Source organism: Phyllostomus discolor, chromosome 13, assembly GCF_004126475.2.
Source record: "Phyllostomus discolor isolate MPI-MPIP mPhyDis1 chromosome 13, mPhyDis1.pri.v3, whole genome shotgun sequence".
Lineage (NCBI taxonomy): Eukaryota > Metazoa > Chordata > Mammalia > Chiroptera > Phyllostomidae > Phyllostomus > Phyllostomus discolor.
This window is the reverse complement of record NC_040915.2, coordinates 7,378,060-7,404,848: the sequence shown is the minus strand read 5'-3', so window position 1 is coordinate 7,404,848 and position 26,789 is coordinate 7,378,060. Positions and strand designations below refer to the sequence as shown.

Sequence of the window (26,789 nt, the reverse complement as noted above, 5' to 3'; positions counted from 1 at the left end):
TGGGTCAGGCCCCGCTGGACCATGAGGTGAGGTGGCAAAAGGGTCCCGCTGGATTCCTTCAGAGCATGTGACCCCTAAGGCCCATTTCCAGGCCATGAGAGCCAGGGCCATGGCGGTTGAATCTTAGGCTGAGCCCTCATTTCGGTTCTTGAGATTTTGGGAGCCCAGGAGGTGGGCAGAGCAAACCAAGGTCTGGTCAGTGAAAGGCCTCTCCGGCCTCGGCCCCCACTCTGACTGGGGACCTCCAGGGAGGCCATGTGTGGTGCCAGAGCCCGTGCAAACCCCCGGTTCCCTATCAATAAAATGAGCCTGTAGCCCATGCCAAAGCCTTCACCCCTGCTCCTGGGGGCTGTGCCTATAACTTGTGCTGGGTGGGCTGGGTAGGCATCTCTGAGAGGCCAATGCGGGGGGCACAAGGCTGGCACAGGAGTAGTGTCACTGGGCTGCACACTCAAATCCTCAGCTGTGTGTGCATGTGTCTAAGTGTGTGAAGACCTTTCACCCAGCATCCTCTGTACCCACCCTCAAAAGCAATGAAAGAGTGTCTCACCCCCCACTCTTGACACTCTTCCCAGCACGCACCAAACGGAGCGCCTCTAGTGGGAAAGACCGCAAAGCCAGTGGAAGTGTGATCCCCTTACTTAACTGATGGCTCCTGTTTTTATTAGGGGCCATTAGCATCAAGTGGCAGTTTTTGGCCTTCCCCATGGAAATTTCTTTATGAAGTTTCAAACCGAAGCCCAGAAGAAGACAGGCGAACATTCCGTAGCCTGAGGCAAAGCATGCTAATCACGTGACACAGGCAGGCTGGCCTTGAGGGTCTCTCGGTCTGAAGAGCCTCGTCACTTGAGCTGTGTCCCCTGGGCCCCACCTGTCTGGCCCCAGGTGTGCTCCTCGGGGCCGCATACGTTCTCCTTAGGATGGTCCTGGAGGGCCTCTGTCACTCCCATCTCCTGTGGGTCCTGAACCCTGGCCCACGGGCTGCATGTTGTTGGCCCAGGGTGGCTATGAATGTGGCCCAACACAAAATCTTAAATTTACTTAAAGCCTATTTTTTCCTCGTCAGTTTTTGTTAGTGTTTGTGCATTAAATGTGTGGCCCAAGATAACTCTTCTTCCAGTGTGGCCCAGAGACACCAAAAGGTCAGACAGCCCTGCAAGCATTCTTGGGACCCGAGAACTAACATACAAGGGGTGCAAAGGCAGGGCCGAGGGTTCCCCGTGTGTGAATCTAGTGATAAGGTGGGGACTGTGCAGGAGGAAGTGAGTTCCTGCTTCCTCACTCCACCTGCCAGGATTTTCCCCTGACTCAGGGGTCCTGCCTCAGGACCACCGCAGCCTATTGGCCCTTCAGACGCCGTCATCCACCCAGGGCTGACTGTCACAGAGACAGGAGTGTCTGGGCTCCATCTGTGGACTGTCCACATGGTGCCGAGTCCAGTGCGGACCACCCCAGAGCAGGGCACAGACGCGGGAAGCAGTGCCTCCCATTTTCTTCCTGCAGCTCTGGCACCAGCAGGGCCCTGAGACTGCCCCAGATGCAGTGGTTTTCCTTCAGAGCTGGTGGGAATTTGCATGGGTTTTGACCTTGGGTCTACTGTCAATCATACCAATCAGAGAGGTAAGGTAAATCTTCAAACCCCAGGAAATGTCTCTGAGTCAGCTCAGATCTAAAAACCTCTGTTCAAGTAGTTCTCTTGAACAGAGAACTGTCATCCACGGCTGTCAGTGCATGTACTGTGGCTATCTGGGACCTTGTACAGCCCAAGGAGGCTGAATCCAAGATCCCAGAGGGCAGCAGCCGCAAGTTCAATTGACTTGCCTACAGCACCCATCCCAAGCTCAGCAATTGTGCTCATATTACTATGGATAGTTAGCTAATTATTAATGAGGAAGGAAACAGAGAGAATTAGACATGAGCTTAATAACCTGGAGAGTATAAGCCTGTTTGCTTAGCCAGAAAGCTACAGCTTGACACACTCCAGGGGATTACAGTCATTCTCCACCAAGGAGAATAACACTTGTCCCTTCCTCCTCCAGCACCGATTGTGGAGGTGAGCCCAGAGAGGTGCCTGACCGTAGAGGCCTGTCAGTCTAACTAGGGGGCTATCCAAAGCTTGGGAAGTTGATTGGTTATTTTGAAAAAGCTCCTGGTTCTTCCCAAGCCCAAGGTAATATAAACCCAACTTAACAAAGAAGCAATCTCCCTTCTCTCTCTCCCTCTCTCTCTCTCTCTCTCTCTCTCTCTCTCTCATTCTTTCTCTCTCCCCCGCCCCATGACCCACACTCACCCCGTGCGTTTGCACATTCTCACCTGGGAGCATGCACCATGCAGGTCTGGCAGCTACTGGGGCTGCACCAGATGGCATGGGCTTCGAAGGATGAGGCTTTAATATGAAGCAGAAAGCCTGGACACTGACCTTCGTTTTGACCTTGCTGAGGACACAGTTGGACTTTTTCCATGGTGAGACAGTAGAGATGGGACATCTCAGAACCCAAAAAAGACACTCCTTGGATTTTCCTTCAAATAAGCATCAAATAAATCTTACCGCACCTCCTGTATGGGTCCTGGAACGCTTTCCTTGCAACCCTATAAGGAGCCTGATTTCTACTGACAACACTTGTGACCGCATCACCAAAGGTCTCAGGTTCTGGCAGTCAGAGGCCTAGGCCAAGGCTCAAACAGAGTCCTAGGCTGCAGCTCCAGCTCCCAGAGGTGCCCAGGCACCCACAAAGTCTCCAGAATAGAATCGTCTGTCTGCCAATGTAAAGACGGAAGGACAGATATGACCCCTGGGGGTCAGCCCCTGCGTGGGGCTGGTGTCTTCCTGTGCTGTTTGTACAGATAAACCTGAGGCAGGATCTGTCAAAAAACAAAAACAAACAAACAAACAAACACTAGTGGCTCTTGGGCTTTGCCCAGAAGCTGAAGATTACCTCGTCTGAGCAAACACCCTGACCGACACCGAGGAGAGAAAAACACTCCGGGCCACACCAGGCAGGTGAGGCCTGGGCTCCCAATCCACCCTGGCCCTGGTCTCCTTGCCTGCTGGCCATTTAGGGGTGTCCCGGGAAGAGCCCTGTTCTGGAGAAAAGGGGAGGAAGGTGGGCCCTGCCCCAGGGTACCTGCCTGGGGGCCCGTCCTCCTGGTGGGGTGTGCAGGGAGGGCTTTAGCATTTATTCAGTTTTCAAAGGTCACGCCTTCTCCCTGGGGCCATGGGATAGAGGGCCAGTCAGCCGTAAACCATGTCTGTGGGCCCCTCGTCCAGGAATGCAGCCGACGTCGCTTTCTCTAAGAGGGAAGAGAGGACAGTAAATGTCAAACAGCAGGCGTGTAGCAACTGCCCTGGAACCAGGCATTCATGAGCAAATGTGCCATTCCTCGCACAAAGGTCTGGGTGGTTGTGTTCATTTAAATTACCTGATGCCGTGGCGAAATGCAGATGGAGGGTTGCCTGCGAATTTGGGAACAAGTGGAGGTAGACACTGTCATGCAGACTTGATGGGCTCTGGTGCAGCAGCTGTGGAGGGAGGCACGCGGTCAAGATCAGCACGGCCTGCATGTTGGGCCCGGGCAGAGTCGTGGGTCTGGTGGAGCCTTAGATGGGCAGATTCTCTGTGTGGGCCCAAAGTGAGCTCTGTGCCTTTAAGAACCCAGAGCATTCAAAAGCAGATGGGATGATAAATAGGGCCCTCCAGGGAAAAGGGCAGAGGGCACTGACCAAGGACGGTTGCCCAGCCAGATGCTAGGCCCCCTGGGCACCTGAGCAGATGAGGACACACCGATGAATGCAGTGAGCCCATTGCTGTTCTGGGGTTGGGACGAGTGGGTGAGGAGGGGACTCGGGTGGAGTGTCGAGTGCCGGAAGGGGCAGGAGGTGGCTGAGCATCTCCAGAACTATGGGCAGGAAGCAGCTCACCAGTGCCCCTATGGCCCATGACAGTGTCCACCAAGGGTCCCCATGGCTGGGCTCTTTAAGAGAGTGAAGACTGTCATGCAGGAGATGCAAAGGCCCTGGGGCACAGTGTTTGGAAGAGACAGGTGAGAGACGAAGGCAAGCTCCTCAGTGCTTAAGGGACCAAGGGGCCAGATCGTTGGCTTTGAGTGTATAGAAGCCGTTCCTTAGAGCTGGGTCTTGGCAGGAAAGTCAGATTTGAAGAAAGGGCTTTTCGGGAAGGGAACGCCTGGGAGCAAAGTCTGCAGGCCGGCTTTCTGGCAGCTAATGGGACTGGCCAGTGGCTACAGCGTAGGGCACGGCGTGAACAACGCCCCATGGTCCTGAGTGTGGGCAGCAGTGACCCATCTGCTCACAAGTCTCCGGTCCCAGAAACAGCTAGCCAGGGGTCACCACGCGGCACCTCTGTGTGTGTTTGGGGATTGTTCAGAGCCCGTAGGATGTGTGCTTAACCACCTCCTGGAGTTTTCTGAATTTTGTGGCTTGGTCAACACCATCAGTAAAACTGTATCATGTGAGGGGAAACATATTTTAAAGATGGACTCATTGGTTTCGGCATTTATTGGTAATTGCATTTTCCCAGAACACGGCAGCAGAAGTGTTGTTAATGTTTCTGGATTTACATCAGTCAGGCATCTGTTCCTCCTAAGCTGAACCCCGGCGAACGTGCGGCAGCTCATAAATTAGGTCTGGGAGGAAAACACTCTTCACTCTTTGCACAACTTAGCGGTTCCAAAATAGCCTCAGAATGGCCCATCACCACCGAGGCCCGCGTTGTCACACCACATTCAGCTGTGACGTCGGCACCAGACGATTGGGCCACGTTTTCATTTTGGTGGTAAAGACCACAGCTTTGTCGAGGGACAAGCGACACCGATTCTCAGGGCGCTGTGCACAGTGTGGGGACCGGGGACATCAATGTCCGTGTGAGATCCGAGGGAGCAGGCCTGGTGGGCCCTGGGCTCATCCTGTCCCTCCCTCAGGCTCCCTGGGGGCTCTCCCACGGGAGGGTCTTGGGATCTGAGCCGAGGCGCTGGGCCCCTGCCACGTCAGGAAGGGCTGGAACTGGGCGTGGCTTGGAAATCAAGCTGCCCACACCCCAGCACTTCCTATCTTCTCATCACAGACCCCCCCAGCCTACCCCTATTCCCAAAAGGGGTCGCTTCTGCTGGTGGCCAAGGGGTTGCTTTGTGACGTGCAGTGGTCTGTGTCCTGCAGCCCCTGTCCAGTAAGCTGGTGGTCGTTGGGGACTCCCGAAGTGCACAGCTGCCCCAGTGAGGGAACTGCCAGCCCCTGGGGGCTATCAGGGGTGGGGCCTGCACAGGGGCCTTGGGTTCTCCCCACCCAGCCCACTCCCCCGCTTCTGCTTGTGGATAAAGCTCTCCTGAGAACGCAGAAGGGCCCCGGGGGCAGCCGTGCTCGTTTCGGATCAGAGTGCTGGCAGGAGACGGGCCTTTCCTGAAGCTGGGCTGTGGTCCAGTCCATCCTCAAGCCTCCCCGCCTGCGCTGCGCTTCCAGCCCCTGCCTGTCATCTCTGCAGGGCTGTGCCCCCCAGCAGTGGCAGAACAAGAGGTCAGGAACGCCCCGTCCATCATCCTCCATGCCAGAGGCAGTGCCAAGGCGCTGCATGTGCCCGGCAGCAGAGGCTGGAGGAGCCACTTCTCGACAACCTAGCGCCCAGCAGCACAGTAGCCTGTCTGTGGCTCACCGCCCTGCCACCACCCCCTAGCCGGGCCATGCAGACCTCCCTCTGTAGGGCTACTGTTGCAGGTTGGGGGTGCCCCCGCTGGGTGAGGGAGGGTCCGTGCCCCCTGGCCAGCCCACGGCGGCATGGGCATCAGTGAGCATGGCTGCGTGTACCACATTCCAGAGCTGCCCCACTGCACCCACATCTCCCACGTGCTCCCCCCCAGGAGCTGACATGATGGGTAATGTGGGCCCTGAGCCCCCTCGAGTTCCAGACCCTGGTCACTGCAGCTCAGGGCAGCTGGGATTGTCCCCTCCACAGCGCAGGGCTGCAGCCACTCTCTGAGCCCACCTGCTGTCTCTCTCCACTGAGGATTCCGTAGTCTGTCTATAGACACTTAATGAGCACCTTCTGCATGCAGGCGCTCGGCCAGCTGCTGGGGACACCACTGCAGCAAAACAAAGCCCTGGCCTTGACCTGGCCCCAGGGAAGGGGGTGCTCTGGGCCCGACAGAGCAGCCTGACGACCGGCAGTGATGAATGGGAAGGCTGAGTGAGTGCAGCGACACAGAAACCAGGGGCAGTGAGGGAGTGGGCTCTTTGGGCAGGGGGTTGGCATGTTGGAGGGAGTGGGGCAAAGGACAATACTGGAACAAGAAAGAAGGAGAGGCAGGCAGAGACCGCCCCTTTGCAGCAGGCACCCTCAGCACCCTCCCTTCCCAGTGCGAGGTGTCTCCAGCCTCCCCGCACCTGCCTCCAGCTGCTTCCTGTGTCCAGGACCTGGGCCACCAGGAGCCTTTACCTCATGGCCTGTCTCACTCTCAAATCTGAGCTTCCCTCCAGCTGGGTGGCATCTCCCACCCTCGACCACATTGTACAAACCCCCTGCCTTGGCTCCCTGGAGCCCCCCTGCCCTCCCCCAGCCCGGGACTGGAAGCTTCGCCTGCCACAGAGTGAAGACGGTCCCTTTGAGGGGACGTCTGGCAGGGGCACATGTGGCTGACGGAACATTCACAATGTCTTCCTTGCTTCCCTTTGTTTTTCGATAGAAAGTGTTACTTTGATGGACATTTAATTCCAGAGGCTGCTACCTGCTTCCTATCTCTCTTTACTCAAAAAATTAAATGCGGATGTGCCTGTGCTGCTGCAATAATAATCTCCCTCCGCCTGGAGGGAGTGTGGCTGGGACCGGGAGAACGTTAGAATCTTCAAAGAGGGACAATTATTGAGGGAACTAGATTAATGAGGTGTCATAACAACTTAGCCAGATCTGCGGCTGACCTTTCTCATGGAGAACGGGCTTGATGAATGTAGTTCATTACCAAGTTCTGACATGAAAATAGGATCCCACTCTGGGCTCCACAGCAGGCTGATCAATATTTTATCTGCCAAAGCAGGCCCGGTCTGGAGGCAGGAAGAGCCCCGCACACACGTGCTGGCCCAGCCGGCACCTGGGCCGGCAGGAAGGTGGCTGGGACCTAGCGAGGGCCTGTGGGGTGCGCATCCGGGTCAGGTGGCCGGGACAGGAGCTTCCCTCCATGAGAGGCCCCACGGAGGAACGTCCGTGAGTGGTGGGACGGAGGGAGGAAATTGTCTGTTTTCTGCAAACACTGATATAGCGGACACCTGTGCCAGGTGTGGGTCACTCGTGAAGGGGACAAAGATGAGTGAGTCACGCTCCAGTTCCTTGGGGCTCTCTTCAGCAAGAGAAGCCCTCAGGCCTGGCTGACTGCTTGGACTTGGCAAAGTCCTCCGCCATTTCCGTTAATGCAGTGATTTTCAACCGGCGTGCGGCAAGAATTTTTAAAACACGCAACACCTGACTATTCATTTAGTCAGGGACCTGGCCTCTGTTCCCTGAGACTGTCAGATCAAACAATGACGACAGCCAATACGACCGCAGCTCTCCAGTGGGAATGAACTGAAGTCACACCTCAGGATTTTAGTAGTCGGTCTGTGTGTGCCATGAGAGGGCAAAGGCTGGAAACCACCACTTCGATGCCATGACCTGTTCGGTGGGAAGGGGTGATTTCTGCCCCATTTTAGGGTGAGAACTAGAAGCAGGACTGGCACCTGCGACCCCGGATGCCTGGCCCGCTGTCCCTGCACCTCCTTCTCCCCCACACCCCTCCCCCTGCGGTCTCATCCTGAACGCCCCTCCCTCGCTCGCTCCCCTCCACGGGCCCCTGGGTGCTCGGGACTGGAAGCTCCATTGTCCCCCTAGCAGGCCGCCCAGCACCATCTGGCCCAGAGTTTGTGTGAATGTCCAAAGGGAGGAGCAGGGGGTGTGGGCTCCAGCAGGGGGCAAGGCCAAGGGCTCAGGAAGCCCGACTCCAGAGCCTGGGGTCACCTACCCTTTCCCCTTCTAGATTGATGTCTAGACCTGTGTGTACCTCCCTGGCCAGGAGGCCTGTGCCAGGCAGTTGCCAGGGTGCAGATACTGGTAGCCTGTGAACTCAGAGTGAACTGTAGGAATGTGACAGGAGGGACAGGGCCTGGGGGTGGGGTGTGCTGTAGCCCACCTGGCAGGACCCACCGCGGTGGTTCCCTTCGGCTGCCGGTGTGGGAGAGGCTGCCTAGCTGCAGACGTCTGGGCTGGGCAGCAGGCAGCTCCGAGGGGCATGGTGCTCCACAAAGGGCCGTGAGGGAGGTTAGCAGGCTGTGGGGGACCACCAGGAATGGGGTGTCTCTGCCCACCTGCCCTCTCCTGGCCCATCCTTCAGGTGGCCCTGCTGTGGAGTGTTCTCAGGAGTCTGATCGTCCCCTAGCATTTCTGAGCCAGGCCTGATGTCGACCCGACAGCCGTCTGCTGCGCACACCAGCTCCCGGGAGAGCCTGCACGCCCTCCCCACAACCCCCTCAGCAGCTGCACCCGGGCTCTGCCTTGGCTCCTGCATGGCCTCCCAACTTCTCGTTCGTTTGCCAGAACTGGATTTCACCCCGTGGGGGGCGAGGGGGCAAGGTCTGGACAAAACTGTTCTTCTCCTTTGCCAAACTGACCTTCCTCCAGGCCTGGGGGGGAGAAGAACCAGCAGGCTGCCCGTCTTCCCCTGGGTGGAGTGGTTTTGTAGCAGGACACAGCCTCTCTTCTCCACACTGTGCAGCTTCACACACATGAGAATCAGTTCGCCGGCTGGTGGCCCCACGCGGCCCCTGGCATGGACACTCTCCCAGGCCAGAGCGGTGCCGGCATGGTGGCAGTGTAGGGGAAGCCATCCTGTCAGAGCATGGAGCTCCCAGAGAACAAATAGATTTGATTATATTGAACACAGCAATTGATTTTTCTTCTAAATAAACACACAGGAAGAAATGGTAACAGGCATCTGTTTCTGACAAGAATCAATTGACCCCAAATTGGAAGAAAATCTAGAAACACAAACAAGCACAGGAGAGAGTGGCTGGGCCCTCCAGGTCTGTCTAGGGAGAGACAGACGGACGGACTGCCGTCCCCTCCCCCACCACACAGCTTCCCTGCCTGTTTGCCACTCTTCAGTAAACATGGGCCCAACAATGGTGGGGAGAGAATAGCTATCGTGTTAGAGCGCTCACTCTGTGCCAAGCCCATGCAGAGCCCTCAATGTGCATGTCCTAGTTAACCCTCCGTGTGGGGGCCGTGTGCGCCCCACTTCCCAGGTGAGGCCTTGGAGGCACCTGGGACACCATGCACGTCCAGGCGGTGGCAGAGCCAGGACTCAGACCCAGGCAACTGGAGCTGGTGCTGTCCAGCCCTGCTCTATGGTGACTCCCCCAACCCGAGCCCTTACCTGGTGCCCTAAACTGGCCTTGGAATTAAGGGCAAGAGCTCTGGGCCCCAGCCACTCTGCCCCCTGCAGCACGTTGGCCTCCTGCTGGAGTGGACGGTGAGGACCCCACCAGGACCCAGTGGGAAGCCCTCTGCCCCAGGGAGGAGATGAAGGGGGGCCAGAGGGCCTCACCTGCTCTGCCAGCAGCCCTGCAGCCTCAGTCTGCAGGCTGTGCCTCGCAGGGAGTTTCTCCTGGTGGCCCGCCCCCAGGAAGGTCACCTGTGTCACGTTGCAGAGCATCTCAGACCCCATTTGCCAAAATGCCGTGTGGCCCCGACGCTGTGCAGTGCTCGTGGCTGTGATGCAGGCCTGCGAGTGATGGCTGCGAGCTCCGGGTTAGTTTTTTAAGGCCTCCTCCTGTTTCCCGGTCACAGACTCTCCTACACGTTCACTCTGACACAGCCCGGCTCTTGGAGCGCCACTAATTAACCTGAGCAGGGCTTAGTGGTCTTGTTAACTAACATCCCCGAATCCATGAGGCCAAGCGTTCAAAAGCAGCCTTTAAAGGTGGGATTAAGGCAAAGATGAGCATTACAAAACGGAATTGGGGCCGGCTTTCCTGGCGTCGCCGTGGGGCTCCCACTGAGGATTCCCCTGGGCAGACTCCCCGGTTCCGTTTGGCAATGGCTCTATGGCTGGCACGTAGTAGGTGCTCAATGGATCTCCGTGGGGCAGATAAGCAGGCACCAGCCTGTGTTTGCATCTCGTGTACCATGTGTTCGGTGCTCGGTGAGTATTTTGGGATGCATTGGTGGGCAGATGGACAAACAGATCCTATCTACTCAGGTGGCCCCCGCACTGCACCCGGTAAATGCCTAGAAACTCCTTACCAGCAGAATGGATGGCCGACCTCACACCACTCCAGGCAGGGGGGATCTCCCTGCAGTAACTGCTTCTTCTCTCCCCCAGGCGACCCGTGTACCATGGCCGACTATGCCCGCCTGAAGAACGTCCTCCTGGCCCTTCAGACCCGCCTGCAGCCACGCCGAGAAGGGAGCAGCCGAGGGGACCCTGCCTTCCAGAAGCGCCTCCTGGTGGAGTCTCTGTTTAAGGACTGGGACGCAGATGGTGACGGCCACCTCAGCAGCTCTGAACTGGCTCAGGTGAGCACGGTGTCCCATGAAAAGAAGACTAAGGAGGCATCCTGTTTTCCCCTTGGCATGTGAATGAAGAAAACCGGGAGACCGACGGGGCGCTCTCTGTGCCCAGAGCCTCCCTCCTGCAGGAGAGACCCAGCCCCCAGGAGCCAGGGAGCTCCTGGCTGAGGCCCCGAGACTCTCTCACACAAGACGGTGGCAGCGCCGCCTTCCCACCAGCCCATGTTCACAAATAAGCGTGGAAGCATGCATGGCCAGCTGGCAAAACGCACGCTTCAAAGGGGCTGGTCTCTGATGTCATTAGGAAATGTCCTTTCTTCCTCGGACCTTTTACTGTCCTCGGCAGAAGGTTGAAAGAAAGCAGGGGCAGTTTCACCGAACACCACTACAATTGCAACCTGGGCCCCCCAAGCCCTGCCCCCTAGGGTCTCCCTGCTCCTTAGTACCCAGATACCCACAGCCAAAGCCCAGCCTGTGTGCTTGCAGGAATCCCTGTATCCACCCCTGAGCACTGCTCTTCCTTTGCAAACACACATGGATTGGGCCTGTGCTTTCCCTCCCTCCCCAAAGCCAGTGCATGTATCCGTCTGTCCAGCTGCAAGGAAGTGCAAGGGCAGTTAGTGTCTGTGGCAGAGAGAAGTGAGGAAGGAGCAACGGGAGCCCATCCATTGCCAGATGTGGGAGGACCTCCTGGGGCCGGCGGCAAGAAAGCGGGGCTGGGCCGGCAGAAAGGCCTGCCTTCCTGCTCCTGCTCTGCTGGCTCCCCTCTGGCAGGTGCCAACATACACAAGGGAGGCAGGGCTGGCCTCCCCATGCAGGGTGGTGGGCAAAGGAAGCTCTTCTGTAGGGACCATTGAGTGCCCACCCAGAGGGCAGACAATAAGGATGAGTCCCGCCCTGGAGACCACTATAAAGAAACCCTGCACATGATGCAGTGACCTCATCAAATCAGGGCCAGGTCACCAGGAAGGACAGGGCCGGGACGAGCCCCACCCCAGGCTGAGCACCAGGCCCTTTCCCTGTGAGGTGCGAATGCAGAGGTGTTCCTAACCATGTGCTGTAGCAGCCGAAGATGCCGGCCTCACGGGAAGGCCAGACTGCCACTTCTGAGCACTGCCTGCAGCAGTGCCCAGCTGGCGGGTCTGAGGAGACACCTCACCCCTCTGCACCTGCATTTCTTGTCTATGACCATCATGGGGTCACCTGTCGCATCAAACAACTGAGACCTGTGAGTCCTGAGCACGGCGCTGTGCATGGGGCACCCTCCCGGTAGGTGACAGTGGTCAGCATCGATGCCATCGCCTGCCTCTCAATTGCCAGTTCTTCCTCCTACACCTCCCAGCCACTCTCTGCTGGGAGGTCAGCACGGCTGTGACCCCCCCACTTCACAGGTGTTTCTACATGAGAAACACCGGGGCTCCTCACATAGCTGGCCGGAGGGCGCTCACCACCCAGGACGTCATGGGACTGAGCTGCACCCCAGGTGGCTGCTTTACGTGCACCTGCTTTCCTCACAGCGTGGGGTCACCTAGGTGAGGACGGCTCCCCACAGGAAGTTCTACCTGGCCCGTTCAAGGTCTAGGGGGGCAGCATGTACCCACAAAACCTGAGTATGGAACACTCAAAAGCCCAGAAGCCCTGCCACGGAGAGCCCCCCTCATGGTCCTCTACTGTGACCAGTCTGCAGCCTGCTTCCAGGGCGCACGCTGGGAACCACAAATCCAAAGGCACTTTCGGACCCCACCCTGCTCGCCCACACCTGGGCGACATGTGCAAGTCCACGCAGGGCCTGCCTCCCGCCTGCTGCCCACTGCCTCCCAGGCACACGGCATCTCAGCCAGGCCAACCAGCACATCAGCAGCTCCCGCAGCCCGAGGCCCCTGGCTGTGGCTGAGACCCCAAGGGGCAGGGCCAGCGACCCACAGATGGCCCAGGCTGCTCTGGGGAAAGCCCAGGTCCTGTGGGAAGGACTGCCTGGTGCTTCCCAGGCTGTGCTGGGAGCACCCAGGACAATGGTGGCAAGGCCCTCCCTGGACAGGGGCACTGTGGGCTCTCGGCCCCCAGCCCACGTGGCCCCCAGGCGGCTGCCAAGTAAACAGCAACTCCTGGTCTTGTCGCTCTAACCTGGCAGAGATGTGCCCCAAGGCACCTGAAGCCATTAACAAGCACAATCAATGGACTATAGTTTCCTCTTTAAAATTTAATGTATTTAATTTAAAGTCCATTTCATAAATCTGCCATGCAGAGCCCACCTAAGGGGGCCTTGCCTGGACACCTAATTACAGGTGTCTCGGAAAAACTCGTCGGTCCCGTGAAAAGTTAATCAATTTCCAATGCAGAAACAGACAGAGGGGAGTTGCCATCTCTGAAGGATTGATTTCGGGCGTTAGGGTGGATCTCCCTTTTATCGACCATTCTTACTTGCTGGGTGAGAGGTCATTTTTTTTAGCATTATCACATTAAATTGCCTTTAATGTAGCAGACCAAGCTGAGACTGTTAAATAAAGAGAAAATGCCTCTGTCCCACTTTCCCCCTGCAAACTAAAATCCTTTCCTCCTTCCGAAATTTCCTCTGAGCATTTGTCCTGTGAGACGTTCAGCCTCTGGCTCCAGCTGAGCAAGCGTGCCCGGAATTTCTACCTTTAGGCACCTTTGGGCATGTGGCTGGCCATGCTCTGGCCACCTCTGTGCCCTGCGGCCCAGACTGCTTCCAGAGAGTTCGTGAGGGCCCGTGCAGGCCCCATGCCAGAGTTCCCAAGACAGAGGCTTGTGTCCCCGACTGAACAGGCAGAGGCGGGGGCACAGGCCTAGGTCAGTGGAGTGGCAGCTGCCCCTTTCCGGGGGGTGTGCTGTGGCTCGGAGGTGCGGCCCTGAGCGTGGCAATGGCGTATGGCAGCGGGGGTGGGGGAGGCATTAATGCAGCGGGAGCCTGCCAGCTGTGCACGGCTCAGGGCCAGGAGCCCTCAGTTGGCTCAGCTGCTCTTTGTAATATTTGCTGAGTTCATTTGATCAGCCCCTTCCCTTCTGTCCCCCACGAATGACATGAAGGGGTAGATCAGGTGGCCTCAGGATCCATCTGACCTCAGACTGTCTGGTGTCTGTCTGCCCAGATGGGGAGAAGACACACCTAAACACTAATCCCAACTCTGTCCCAACCACTGTGTGACCTTAGGAATGCCCCTTCCCCATTCTGAGCCTCAGTTTTCTCATCTGTAAAAGGGGACAATAGGACAAGACAAAACCAAGCACTTCAGAGGCTCCCTGTGGCCCCCTGCACTGTCCCTGGAGTCCTCGCCCCGACGCGGCCTGGGCCCCGTCCCAGCAAAGCCCGCAGCTCTGGGCTCACACCGGCTCCAGCCTTGTTCCCTCGCTCCCCCGCAGCACGCGCCGAAAGAGCAGGATCTGGAGGAGGACTTCCTGGGATGCTCGCCAAGCGACCTCCTTCGATTTGATGACTACAACCGTGACGGCTGGCTGACCCTCCGGGAGCTGCTCACGGCCTTCCGTAAGTCAGGCCCGGCCGGGCCGGGCGGGCAAACGGGCGGTGTCCGCAGGCACGCCTGCACCCTGATGTGTCAGGGCCTGCAGTCTGTCCTCGGCTGTCTCCAGGGCTGGTTTCTGTTACAGACAAAGGCAGCTGGGTTTGTTTTGCGATGAGCCTGCCCTTGAAAAGGGCAGAGGAGAGTGGTTGGAGAGGGAGCACTCGGTCTGCTCCTTTCGGACAAAGGACCTTCTGGCCGTCACCTGAGGAGCACAGGACTGTGATTTCAGTGTGTCTGGGGTGCACTGCTGGGCACCCCGAGGCATCTGTGCCTGCACGGAGAGGGAGCAGAGGTGGGCGCCGGCCCCCAGGAGGCAGGTTCTGCGGGAAGTGCTAGAGGCCGGGCCCCGCAGAGCACGCACTTCAGCAGGAAGCTCACAGAACTCAGCAGCGAAGGGGGTGAGGCGCTGCTGGGGTTGCTCTGGGTCCCAAAGAGATGAAGGCTCTTTGTATCGGACAGTATTCAGGCTCTGCTAAAGCAGGTAGAGTGTGCACCCTGTGTGACTCATCCTTGAACTTGACCTTTAGGCTCTGGATTTTGAGAAGTAGGTGTGAGACTCCCAGAGTGCACTAAGCCTCCCAGCCATGGATCCTGGCTTTCTCCTCCTCCCCCAACCCCCGCCCCCACAAGCCTCTGCGTGGAGTTCCACTTTTCAGAAAGGTGCTGGTGCTCCCTGTTGGCATCTCCTTGTGCGGCTGTTAATCCAAACACTCTCAAGGCCTGAGAAGGAGTCCTTGGCAAGAAGAGCTCTTGCGGCAGATGGAGGAGGTACTTGTATGCCATAAGAGGAGAGAGACAAGTGTAATTCTTCCCTGTGGGAAAGGTCTGTGAGTTGACACAGGGGTGCCTTCCCAGTTCACACCAGTTCCCGGCATTCCTATCACCAAGGACAGAAGCCCAACCACCAAGGACAGGGGTGTGTGTGCTCTGAGTGACTAGGAATGGGCTGTGGTTCCCCACCAGCCTCCTCCCTGCCCACTGTTAACACTCATGTCTGCCTATAGTAGTTCAGAATAAGGTGTTAATGACTGATAGGCTTAGCCCACTGTGGGAGGAGTTTGCTTTGTGGATCAAGGAGCTTATTCCCTGAAATAAATCTCTAAATTTTAGAACATATGGAAGTATCAGCAGCTCCTCAGACCTAGTTCTTGAGAGCCCATTGTTAGATTTTCAGGAATTTTCAAGGCAAACAAACAGCTGGTAGCTTTTAATTGTAATCATCCGTAGTGGGAGGATTTACGCCACAGCAATTTACACTGCACAAACGGTATGACGAGGTGGGGGAGGGGTCTTTATCCTCTGGAGAGCCAGTGGTTAAGCGTTGACTTGCAAATCACCCCTGTCCCTTGTCCATCTCCTGCAATGTCCTCTCTGTCTACCTTCCCCAAACCCAGACCTCCCGATGGCTTGAATCCCTGGTGAATCTGGACAAGAAGAGAGTGGGGGTTCAGGGCAGGTGATAGGGAGATGAGCCCGCCGCGACAGGAAGGCAGCCTCAAGTGTTCTGGGGGCACTTCTGGGACATCCCCAGCAGGCCCCTCAGTAAAAGGAGCCATGAAGGAAAAGGTCGGTGCATTTTAAGAGCCGGGGCCAAGGCTGGACTTGAAGACTTGGGGGCGGCACCAGGTGTCAGCGCGCAGATGGCCCACAGTGGCCGCAGGAGGACGAGGATGGCGCTGTCCACGCACCGTCCTGGTGCCAGGACCACAGCAGCCTCAGCTCTGCGAGCTCTGCTCCTGGGAATCAGTCTGGGGCCCAACCGGGAGCGGAGGGCGTTACCATCAAGGGGATGGAAGCAGCCCAGCTGGCCCTGAGGGGAGAGGCCTCCTGGATCCCCAGTGAGGCCCTCCTGAGCTTGATCGCCCCGGAGAGGGAGGCAGGCACCGCCTGCCCCCGGCCACACGCACGTCTCTCGCAGAGCCCTGCAGTGGCTGCTCCCTTCATTCCTGGGTTATTACTTGAAAAGCATGATAATCATCATTTTTAAAGCAAATTAGATTCTGCTGCCGCCTTGGACTTGTTTTGAACCAGGCAGCCGAACCATCCATCACAGCCCAACCCAAACAATAGATATGCAATAAAATGTAAACTCGCAGGCATTAAGGAAGCCACAGAGTGCGGCAGCCCGCTCTGAAGGCCTGGCGTGCGGTGACCTGCGCACGCAGGATCGATGGTTTTCCGTGGTCTCGGGAACTCTCGGCCGAGCTCCCCGGGCCCTGGGAGTGGATTTATGGTTCGGTGAATGTTAAATAGGCCATCGAAGGGAGACACGGAGGTACAACTTACTACCCAGAAATCAATGGGCATTAAAGAAATCTCCCTACAACTCAGAAAACAGTAGCTCAAACATGTCAGCAACAACAGTCTGGGTTTAATTTTTAAAACTGGAGCTGGTGGGCTGGCAATGGTTGAGACTTTAAATTCTAATTTCCTGGTCTCTGTTTTGCCAGGGTCTTTGGGTACCAGGCAGGCCGAGTCCTGGCCCCAACCCAGTCGCCCCATTAAAGGATGAGTCTGGGGCGTGTTCCCTGGAGAAGCAGGTTGCATAGCAAGTTCGGGGGCCGGGGTCTCCTCAGTCACATCTTCCCCTGCAGCGGGCACAGCTGTCCGTGGGAAGATGTGTTTGCCATCGTCTGCAGCTGGCTCGGGGAGATGTCAGGGATCCCGGGACTGGTGGCTTCCCACGCTCAGCTCAGCTGGCTCCCGGCGGGGCTGCCCCGTCCTCTGCAGCACAGGCGACCCCTCCCCAGGGAGAAGGGCAGAGGACAGGTCCCAGGACCATGGAAGTCAGCTCAGTCTTTTCTGTCAGATGGCGTGAAGGCTCCTAGTCACCCCTCTTTGTACAGTGACATGAGTGAAATATGAAGGTGGCCTCCCTCTCACCCTCCACTTATCACGGAGACACTCTGCTCTGGTTGCTTGTGGCTTTCCAAGTCAGCGGCTGATCTGGGAGACCAAGGAACAGTGTGCTCTCAGCACGCGCCCCCCACGCTCCCTCCCAGCCCCACCCAACGGGCAGCAGAGCCAGCCGCTGGCCCCCAGGGTCACTGGCAAGCAGCACGAGCACCAGCCCTGTCTGTGCAGCACCATAAATTAATCTGAAAGTTGCTCGATTGAACAGCTTTTCAATAATGCATGTTTTTGCACTTTTCTGAATGCTTGGGCTGGGATCTTGGGAAAATCACGTTGCTTAAATGAGTGTTTTTTTTTTCCTCGCTTCAAATTCATTACAAATTTTGTCTGAATTTTGGAAAGATACTTGTCCTTTTAATGAACCCTATGAGAGCAATGTGTTGGAGGTGGAGGAAGGGTTTGAGCGGCTAGCAGTGCGGGAAGGAGGGCTCACGCGTGGATGTTCTGGGATCACAGACGCTTCGTGCCCAGGACCACCGTGTCGGGGGGTGGGGGGGCCGCAGACAGTTGGCCTGTGGGTCGGACACCCTCCCTCAGCTCCAGGCAGGCAGGCAGGCAGGCAGGGGGAATGCGGGGCTTCATCTGGCCGTGCAGGATCTCGGTCTCCAGGGCGACTCCGTGAAACAGACCGAACAGTCACCTGGTCACCTGGTGGACTGACAGCTGTTTCCCTGCATTGTTGCTGAAAAGTAAAGGATGGCGCCGTGTCGTTTTTCTCTAGAAAGAATCGTGCCTGGCACAAGCCAGACACGTGACCTCGGTGCGTCCTCACGGCCAGCCTTGTGAGCAGGACAGCAAACTACAGCAAAGGCAGGCGCCCCCCCTCCCCGCCCCCACACCCGCCCACCCCACTCCTCATCTGCGGAGGAGGCAGAGGGTGGGTGAGTCTAGACGGGCAGCGCAGATGGTGAGGATGCCGCTCTACCCTCCACTTGGTCGCCGAGTCTGGGGCAGTGAGTGGCTGGGTTTCAGACAGCATGGGGTTCGTCAAAGATCGGCTCCTGAGTTTGGAGAACAAGGAACATGGGCAGGCAGTTGTCGGTTTGGGCTGAGGCCAGGACAGGGTCGTGATGAGTCCCCTCATCCCATGGGGACAAACCACGGTGGCTCACACAGGCCCTGCACACCAAGTAGCAAATTTGCTGCCTGGGTCACCTCATTTTCTCGGGGGCTAAGCTGGAGTGGCCAGAGGGGGACTGAGAATCGGAAGTCAGAGGTGCCGAGTCTCGTCACTCCCTCCCGAGGACAGAGAGGAGGGTACTTCCCCCTCACCTCAGGCACAGAAAGAGGGGCTTCAAGGAGCCCCCCCATGAGCATGACGAGTGGCCCAACACCAGAGTCAGTGAGCCATCGGGGCGGCTGCGCTCGTCCACGTCACTGCAGCGAGCGCTGGCTCAGCTCACACTCACTATGTGTCAGTGCTGTGACATCAGGCCCCCGTGCCACAGAGGAAGAACTGAAACTGAGGGGAGTTAGGGGGCTAACCCAGAGTGGGGCTGAGCCCCATGCCTGATTCCGGAAGCTTCTCATACACTTGAACATACTTGGCCACTCATCTGAGTTGTCCAGGAATGAGACTGTCACTGTTCCCTCAGTGGGTTTCCCTATATGGCGAATCCCGGCTCAGTGGTCCCCTCCTCCAGGGAGTCTCCCTCAATCTCTCTTCCCTCTGCCAAACCCCACGCGCCTCCCGCTGTGTGTCCACAGCCCTGAGTTCATCTCAGCACAGTAGCCGGGGTGTGGCCTGGTGGCTGAGAGTGTGGACGAAGTCAGACCTGTTCGAATCCTTGTTCTGCCGCTTACTGGCTGTGTGACCTGAGACAGTTCTTTATCAGAGGTTAAGCTGGGTTCCAAGTTCCTCTTCTGCACAGCAGGCAGAATCCCTGCTGCCTGACACACACAGAAGACATACGATGCCACCAGCTTTTGAGAAAAGCAAAGGCTTTATTGGGAAGCCACCTGGCAAGGACACAGGAGGTGAGGCTTAGCCCTGTCTCCCTAGTCGAGGGTTCGGGGTGGGATGTAAGGGGGTGAAGCACCGGATCTTCCTGGACAAGGGATGGTTCTGAAAAGGTTCCGGCGTTCAGGTCCCCGTCGTGTCCCTGTAGGGTCACTCAGGACTCAGTGAGAACAGTGAGGAGAGTGACACCTTGCATGTGGTCATGCTGAGTAACCACTGACCAGGCAGGGCGATGAGGGGGGCAGTGACGGCGATGACAGAATTGCTCTGTGTGTTCCCACAGCCCTCCCCCCACCTGGGCTGTCTCACTGTCATCCTCTTGCCCACCTTGGTCCCCAGGCTCTGCCAGGCAGGGGCAGTTTACTCGCCATGTGCTCTTCCCTCCAGCCTGGGGTCTGGCACCCAGGAAGCCCTTTTTAAATGCTCATTTAGTGAGGGGCTGAAATATAGGAAGAAATGTGCCTAGCAAGCAGGAGTCTGAAGTCTGAGCACGATGTGACAACCACAGGTGTCCCAGAAGACCTTTGCATGTCCCCAGGGGGCCAGGGAAGAGGGAGCCCAGGAAGCATCTCGTTGGGGTCCCACGGCCGGGACCCTGCCTGCGGGGGCACCAGCGAGGCAGAACCAGGCCAACGAGGCGCCCCTGGCTGCCCCGCAGCGTGCCGGCCCTGACCTGCCGGATGAGTGACAGGGCGTGAGGTGCCCACGTGGGCCTAATGCTCCCTTAATGGAGACAGAAGCTGTTTGTCCCATGAAGCTCCCGTTCTGTCCCAGGGCCACTCGTTGGCCACTTAGCCCTCCTCAGGATAAGTGTCCTTCTGGGCTGTTAGGCCACCTGCCAGCTGCTTAATTACCGGCCCTCCGACAACTGTGTGCAGAGATAAGCCTCCAGTGCAGCCCGCTCGCTCCTCAGCCCTGCGGCGTCTGGGGCTGTGGCCCCCTCCCCAGCGGAGGCAGCTGACCCTGGCTTCCAGGGATCTGTGCACCTTGGGAAACCATTCATTGGCGTAGAATGTCAGTTTGTATGTCTTCCACACACAGCTCCTGAGAACCCAAAACGCACCGGTGCGGCCCCAGCTTGGCCCCATAGCTGCCTCCCTCCCACCTGAGGCCACATCCAAAAACAGCTGGATACTGACAGAGAACGACAGCGCTTGGGGTCTCAGAGCCTCTGCCACGGCCGCCCGGCTGAAAACGGGAGACAGCCAGCTCAGAGTCTGCCGAGGTGGGCCCTGGCAGGCTGCAGGGTGGGCCTCTTGAGCAAACCCGCTGAGCACAGAGACCCAAGCTCCCTGACCCAGGCCCCGCCAGAAAGACTCAAGGAAGCAGCGCAGCCCCGGCCCCTGTGGGAAGACCCGGCAGGCCCGCCCTGCGGCGGGTGTGGGCCTGGCTCTCTGAAGGGGGGAAGAGCATCCCGGCCGGCTGGGATGCAGCCTGGTCTCTCGCTCAGCTGCACTGGGGGTGTGGCGTCCATTTAAGGGCCAGGCCAGCCCAGAACGACCAGAACATTTTAGAGGAGCCTGGTCCTGGGCTGCGAGACCACGTGCTCGAGGGAAGTTTTAGCAGCCGAGACTGAGAGCTTAGGAGGAGGAGAGGGTCAGGTCAGCACAGGCTCCCCGGGCCCCTCCCTGGCCTGCAGCAGGGAAGGCAGCACCGAACAGAGTCTGCATTCTGCCAGGGAGGCAGTCGGGAAACAGAAAGGCAACCGAATCAGCCAAGGGGGAGCTGGGGCAGAGGAGGACAGTGCAGGTGGGCAGAGAGGACCTACCTTCCCCGGAGAGTCAGAAAGGGACATTTGAGATGAGGCCTGCACAGCAGGTTGCAGATAACCAAGCTAAGGGCGAGGACAAAGGTGGCTCACACAGGTGGGGGAGGGGGTGGTGGTCCCGAAGGGGCCAAGGGCTTGGGTGAGTGAGGAGGCTGTCACAGGTAGGAATGAATGGCTGATGGGAGGGCCCCAGAAAGCTGAACTGGACTCAGAGGCTGGGGCTGGGAGGAGGCCAACTTAGCCTAGCTCTGCGGAGCCCCACCCCCCAGGAGTTGTGGAGGCCCGTGGTGAGGCCCCGTGGCTGCAGGTGCACCAGTCCGGGCAGGTCACTGGAGAGGACACTGGGTGTCAACTGGAGGGCTGAACTTGGCCTCAGACGCCCCTTTCAGAGGACAGAAAAGTGTGCAGAGCTGCTGTCCAAGGACTCAGGGAATGGATGCCCTGAGCTCCATCTGGCGGGCCCTCCAGCGAGGGCGTGCTCACTCCCCCCCACCCCACCCCACCCCACCCCCGAATGCACAGCTGAGCTGGAAAGCCAGGGGCAGCCCCTGGTGCAGGGCAGGGGCTGTTCAATGTATACCTCCCCTGCATGGGGGGCAGGCTGGCGGACTGCCCCACACACACACACTGTGCAGGGACAGGGCTCTGGGGTGGGACACTCTCATCCCTCATCACACCGTGGAGAGGTCAGCTCTGAGCCAGAGCTGCTGCTTGCCAGCCGCTTGGCCCTGCACCACTTTCTCCTGCCTCTGGGAAGCAGCAAACCCAGGCGCCCTTCCCAGCTCCCGGGCTTTGCTCCTGACAGCTGTGTTGTTGGCCCGACCCTTCCCAGCCATTGTCTGGGGCTGGGCCTTCAAGCACTTTCCATTTTTAAAGATCCCAGCTGGAAGCTGTCAATGGTTTTGGTGCAGAGCGATTGAATGGCAGAAAATGAACTAATTACATGTTGTTATTGAAAATCTATTATATACAAATTGCAAAGAAAACTCATTAAAATATGATGCTTTGCTGATTTTTTTTTAATCCGCCTCTTGGAGGGAGAGGCAGGGGTGGGGTGTCTGGATACTGCCCCTTACTGTTTGGGGCGCGCATTGCACTCAGGGCCGCAGAGCAGGCTCTGGGCCTCAAGCACCCGCCCCCCTCCGGCACCCCTGTCCCCCCGTCACAGTGCCCAGCATTTCCATACGCTCCACGGAGAAATGAAATCTTGCATGGAACAGAGAGATTTCTAAATGTTAGTAAATATTCAGAAATGGCTGCAGAGGAAACAAAGGATTTCACTGCAAAGACATAAAGTGAGAACAATTTAAATGTCAGCTTTTTACAAGGGCAGAGCTGGATTGTCCTCGTAAATCTCGGTGTTTTTGCAAAGGCTTTGTGAGGACTTCAAAGGACTTCAGCAAGCAATTAAACACTGAAGGTCACATCACAGACTCCAGGCTTGCTCCCCGGGAGCAGAGCCCTGAGAGGGCTGGGGGTGCGAAGAGACAAGCCATCCAGGCCCAGCTCTCCAGGGGCTCCTCCGAGGCCGGGCAGCCTCCCCAGCCCCTGGCAAGAGCCCAGAAAGCAATCCAAGGGCCACGCCAGGGTACAGCCCAGCCCTGCCACCTCTGGGTCCTGCCAGTGACACCCACTTCTTGGCACAGTGTGGCCCAGGTGGGTGGCGTGGGCTCTGCGGCACCCGGAGACCCCAGTGGTCTGAGGTGCGGAGAAGGCCCACCCGACACGTGCTTCTGAGACGAGGGCCCCCCCTAAGGCTGTTCCCACCCGGGCAGGGTCCTTGGAGCACAGACTCCTTGTCCTCTGCCTTGTGGTCTTTCCTTCCTCTCCTGCCACCTTTTCCAGCCTCTGTGACCATGTTCCCCAAGACCACAACCATGACGCAGGTCCAGCTTGGGGGCTGCACGAGGAACGAGGTGCTGGGAGTGGGGAAGAGGGTGAGAGCGCTCTATTCACATAAGACAGCAGCTTCCCAGGTGGACAGCACAGGGGCCATGCCTGGGGCTGGGGCACTCAGAAGCCCCAACCCCCTCAGTGGGTCCCTGGCAGGAGGTAGCTGGAGAGCCAGGCTCTGGGGACAGTGGGGAGCGGAGCAGGCAGAGAGGGGTGCCTTCTCCTGGGTGAGGAGGCGGGACAGACAGAGCACATCCAGGCTGCTGCTGACTCGAGCAGGCACATGGGGGGCAAACTGGAGGCCCCAGACCTCAGGCTGGTGGCCCTTCTGAGGTTCCCTCTGCAGCATCGCCTTCTGGCGGGCTGGTCCTTACTCCTCAGCACTGTTACTCAGCAAGTCTCCAGCCCCAAAGGCTGAGGTGCCTTCCAGACCCACTGCCCTGCCCCTCTGTGGGTTCTCCCTCTGGGCGGACAGAGGGCTGAGGGCAGGGAAGGTGGCAAGTGGTTGAAACACAGGCAGAGCCCATGGGACCAAGAGTCCCTGAACAAAGGTCTCAGCAGAAGGGACAGGGTGGTGGCAGAGCAGGAGGCACCAAAGGGCAAAGGGAAGACGGGGCTGCCTCGGAGAGCGGGCAGGGTAGAGCTGCCCGGGGTGCTTTATTCCAGCTGGAAGACGGACAGTGGTGGGGGCAGGGGGACCAGAGCTTCCCACAAGGTGTATTCGTAACCTCATAGGTAGTAGGCACTTAGCAAACATTTGCCGAAAGGATTGAAGACCGTGATGGATGATTTTGTTTTTAATTGCATGAGGAGAAAATTCAGAGTGGCTGAAGCAGTTCCCGGAGAAGATAAAGAACAGAGTCAGGGGCTCTCTCTGATGGAGGTGGGTCGCCCTATTGCCCCCACATGGCACCAGCCCCAGTGAGTGGCCCGCCATGGTCCCACAGGGCTGCAGGTTAACTGAGTCACTGGATTGGCAGAGAGCTGCCTCCAGCCTGGACCTCGCCCCTGCTCCTCTGCTGTCCTGGTAGAACTCCCTTTCCCCCCAGCCTGGCCTTCCCCTGGGAAGTGCAAGCCACTCTTGGATCCCTTTAGAATGATGGCATCTGACCTGCCCTGACCAAATCCCTCCCAGATGCTCCCAGGCAGGATGCAGTGAGGCGGCCCCGCCCCACCCCCACCACCCTCCTGTCCCGCCCTCCCGCCAAGAGGTGGGTGGGTTTCTAATGCCCTTTGCTGGCCAGAGGGATCTCGGGAGGTGCTCCCCACTGCAGAGGGACACAGGTCTGCACCTGGGGAGAAGGCAGCAAGGTGCTAACAGCCATACCCTCGCCTCGGTTCCCACATAGCTTGCACAGGATTTGGTAGGTTCCTGGGGGCCCCAGACCTGCGCCCTGACTTGTGAAGGCTGCTGTCATCCTTGGGCCGGAGGGACCGGGCTGGTACTAGGACAAACACACGCGGCTGGTTTCTGGATCCACGGCAAGAAGTCAGTCGGCTTTGTTCCCTCTGCGCATGCAGACTTCCCAGCGGTGGGGGCTTCTCCAGCCACGCGCTTGCAGGAACGGGTAGCACGGTGGGGAGCTGAGAGCCGCTGACTCCTTCCGCCCCGGAACAAGGGAGCCCACTGTCCGTGTTCAACACATGGGGCCACCTGGCATGGTCGTCCCCTTTCAGGCTTCAGCCAGAACTGCACCCTGGCCGCCCTGTCCCAGCCGTGCCCCACTCTGCAGCACCTGTGACCTGCCCCGGCAGGCAGGAGGGAGCCTGGGCTGCCGGTGGGCAAGCCCTGGACAGCTGGGCTTCTCCACATCACGGGCGCTTGTCCCCAGAGAGGTGCTCCAAGCACAACTGCGTGTCCCCTTGTCAGGACCGCACAGTGCATCCCGGCAGGAGTAGAAGCGGGGCCCAAAGGACTCTGCGCCCCAGGGTGGCATGAGGGGTGCTGTGGGCAGTGCAGGCAGCGCCACTGAGCGCTGTCTCTGGGCTCACCTGTCTTCCCGCAGGGGGCCCTGCCGGCCGGCAAGGTGTCGACAGGCTTTGGACAGAGAACAGTAGTCACACCTGAAGGGAGCCTGTGGGGCACGGGCCTCAGGGATTGCCGGTCCAGCTGCGCAAATAAGCCGGCTGGGGTGCGCGGTTTCCCCTTTCCTGCTCAGGGTGGTGAGTCCTACTTAGAAAAACAGGGGAGCTGTTCTGATTTGTTCTTTTTCTGTTTGTCACCACAAACCGCTGCGGTGACCATGGCAGGCCTGGCCCTGTCCCCTGACTGGGAAGGGCTTACTGAGGCACAGCTCAGGGCCCACCACAGGGAAGCCCTTCCGTCAGTGCCCAGCGGGGAGGCACCGGGGCTGAGCGGAGCAGCGCAGGGCCCACGACATGGCACAGAGCTTGCTCCTGAAGCCACCTCCTTCGTCTCGGGCGACAGTGCCAGCACCGATAGCAGGGCTTACTGAGCGCTCACCCTGTGCCGTGGCACCCTTCTCGGTGAACTCACTTGTCCTCACAGCGTGTGTGAGGGGACCCGCCGTGACCCCCTTTGCACAAAGACAGGCCAGAAGACACCGGGCCCTGGAGTAACCTGCCGCATCTCAGAGCTGGCAGCTGCAGGCCTGGATCGGAACCCGGAGTCCGGCTCCAGAGCCCAAGCTGCGCTGTACCACCGCTGAGTAATCTAGGCGAGTTCGACCCCCACCTGTTTCAGCAGTCCCCTTGGGTGCCTTAGACTGAGCAGGTGTCTGCCCCAGGATACTGGTGGGGGGGAGGGGAGTGTGCTGAGGAGTGGGGCACAGCTGGCCCAACCCTGCCCACTCCTAGCATCCTGGCCCCCCCGAAGGCTGGACCACCCAGAGCACCCTTGCCTCTAGGGTCGGCCCCACCCAGCAGAGTAGCGAAGGACTGCCTTGGGGCTTCAGGGGGGCCCTCGTCCCCGGTGGGCAGGACCCACTTGGCTGAGGCTCCGTGCGTCCAGCCCTGGGCTTTTACAGGCTGCATGTGGACAGGAGCGGGGGCCATCGGCACGTGGTCTTCCCGGGTAGGAGGTGGGCAGCCAGTGGCTCTGCTCCACTTGTCATTATTGATCACATTTATCTATTGTAAACAAGTTTATCATAGCTTACCTAGTGACAACACCCCTATGAAAAGGTCATACCATTTATCTCCGTTTTAGAGTTGAGAAAACTGAGGCACAGAAAGATTAAGGAACTTGCTTGAGGTCACCCGGCTGGGACCTGGATTCAAACGGAGGCTGTGGCAGCTGCACCCCCAGCAGCACGTCTGCGCCGAGGCTGATTCTCGGCTGGAGGGCCGAGAGGAGCACCTCCTCCGCCCCGGCACCCCAGGGCTTCCCGCACCCAGCACTGTGCCTGATTGGGTCACGTGAACTTTCTGTAATCAGGGCACCGATTCCTTCCCTTTCCGGTAGGGATGTTGCAAAACTGAATTAATACACATTTGCAACATGCTTTGAGATCCCACATGTGGGATAGAACACGTGTGCAAAACAGTTCTTTAACGATGCTACTTGGCATGAAAAATTCTCCTCTTGGCTCCTGCAGAGAGCCTTTCTCCGAACTGTTTTCCATCCAAGGGTGCAGTGGCCGACTCTGGAGGGCCTCCTGATGCCGTCGAGACAGGCCACTGCGCACTGCCCACCCGGGCCCGGGGCGCCCCTGAGCAAACCCACGCCTGATCCTGTGCCCCCCAGCCCCCTGAGGTTGGGCTGCAGGTGGAAGTGCTTAGCCCTGGAGGGGGACACGGTCGTTCCCACGACAGGCACCTCCCACAGGCCCAGCTCTAGGCGGGGAGACTCTGCAGGTTTCTGCCAGAAACCCTCACTCTTGTGGAACTTGCCTCCAGGTGAGGGGCCCCAGATAAGTAACAACAGAAACATAGGTGAGACCAAGAGAAGTGCTTCTGAGGACAACACAGAGAAAGGAGGAGGCAGGACAGGAGCAGGCAGTGGGCAGGTGGGCCCCAGAATTTAAGGCCAGTAGTCCAGGAAGGCCTCACCAGGGAGGGCCTCTGAGCCAGGGGTTAAGGTGGGTCAGGGCACTAACCTCGAGGTCACCTGGGGAAGACGCATCCCAGGCCCTCAGGTAAGGTCTGGTGTCCGGAGGTGCATGGGGAGGAGGGGTAATTGGGGTCTGAGAGGGCCCCAGAAACCTGGGTAA

General features: G+C 58.4%; 1 protein-coding gene across 1 annotated transcript in view; it reads left to right on the top strand.

Annotated features, from left to right (window-relative positions):
- FSTL4 (follistatin like 4) overlaps nt 1–26,789 on the top strand; it is a 183,684-nt gene that overhangs the window by 64,618 nt on the left and 92,277 nt on the right. The window contains exons 3-4 of the mRNA XM_036014468.1: nt 10,354–10,547; nt 13,923–14,046. Of these exons, the coding sequence (XP_035870361.1) occupies nt 10,354–10,547; nt 13,923–14,046 (318 nt within the window). The remainder of the gene's footprint in view (nt 1–10,353; nt 10,548–13,922; nt 14,047–26,789) is intronic.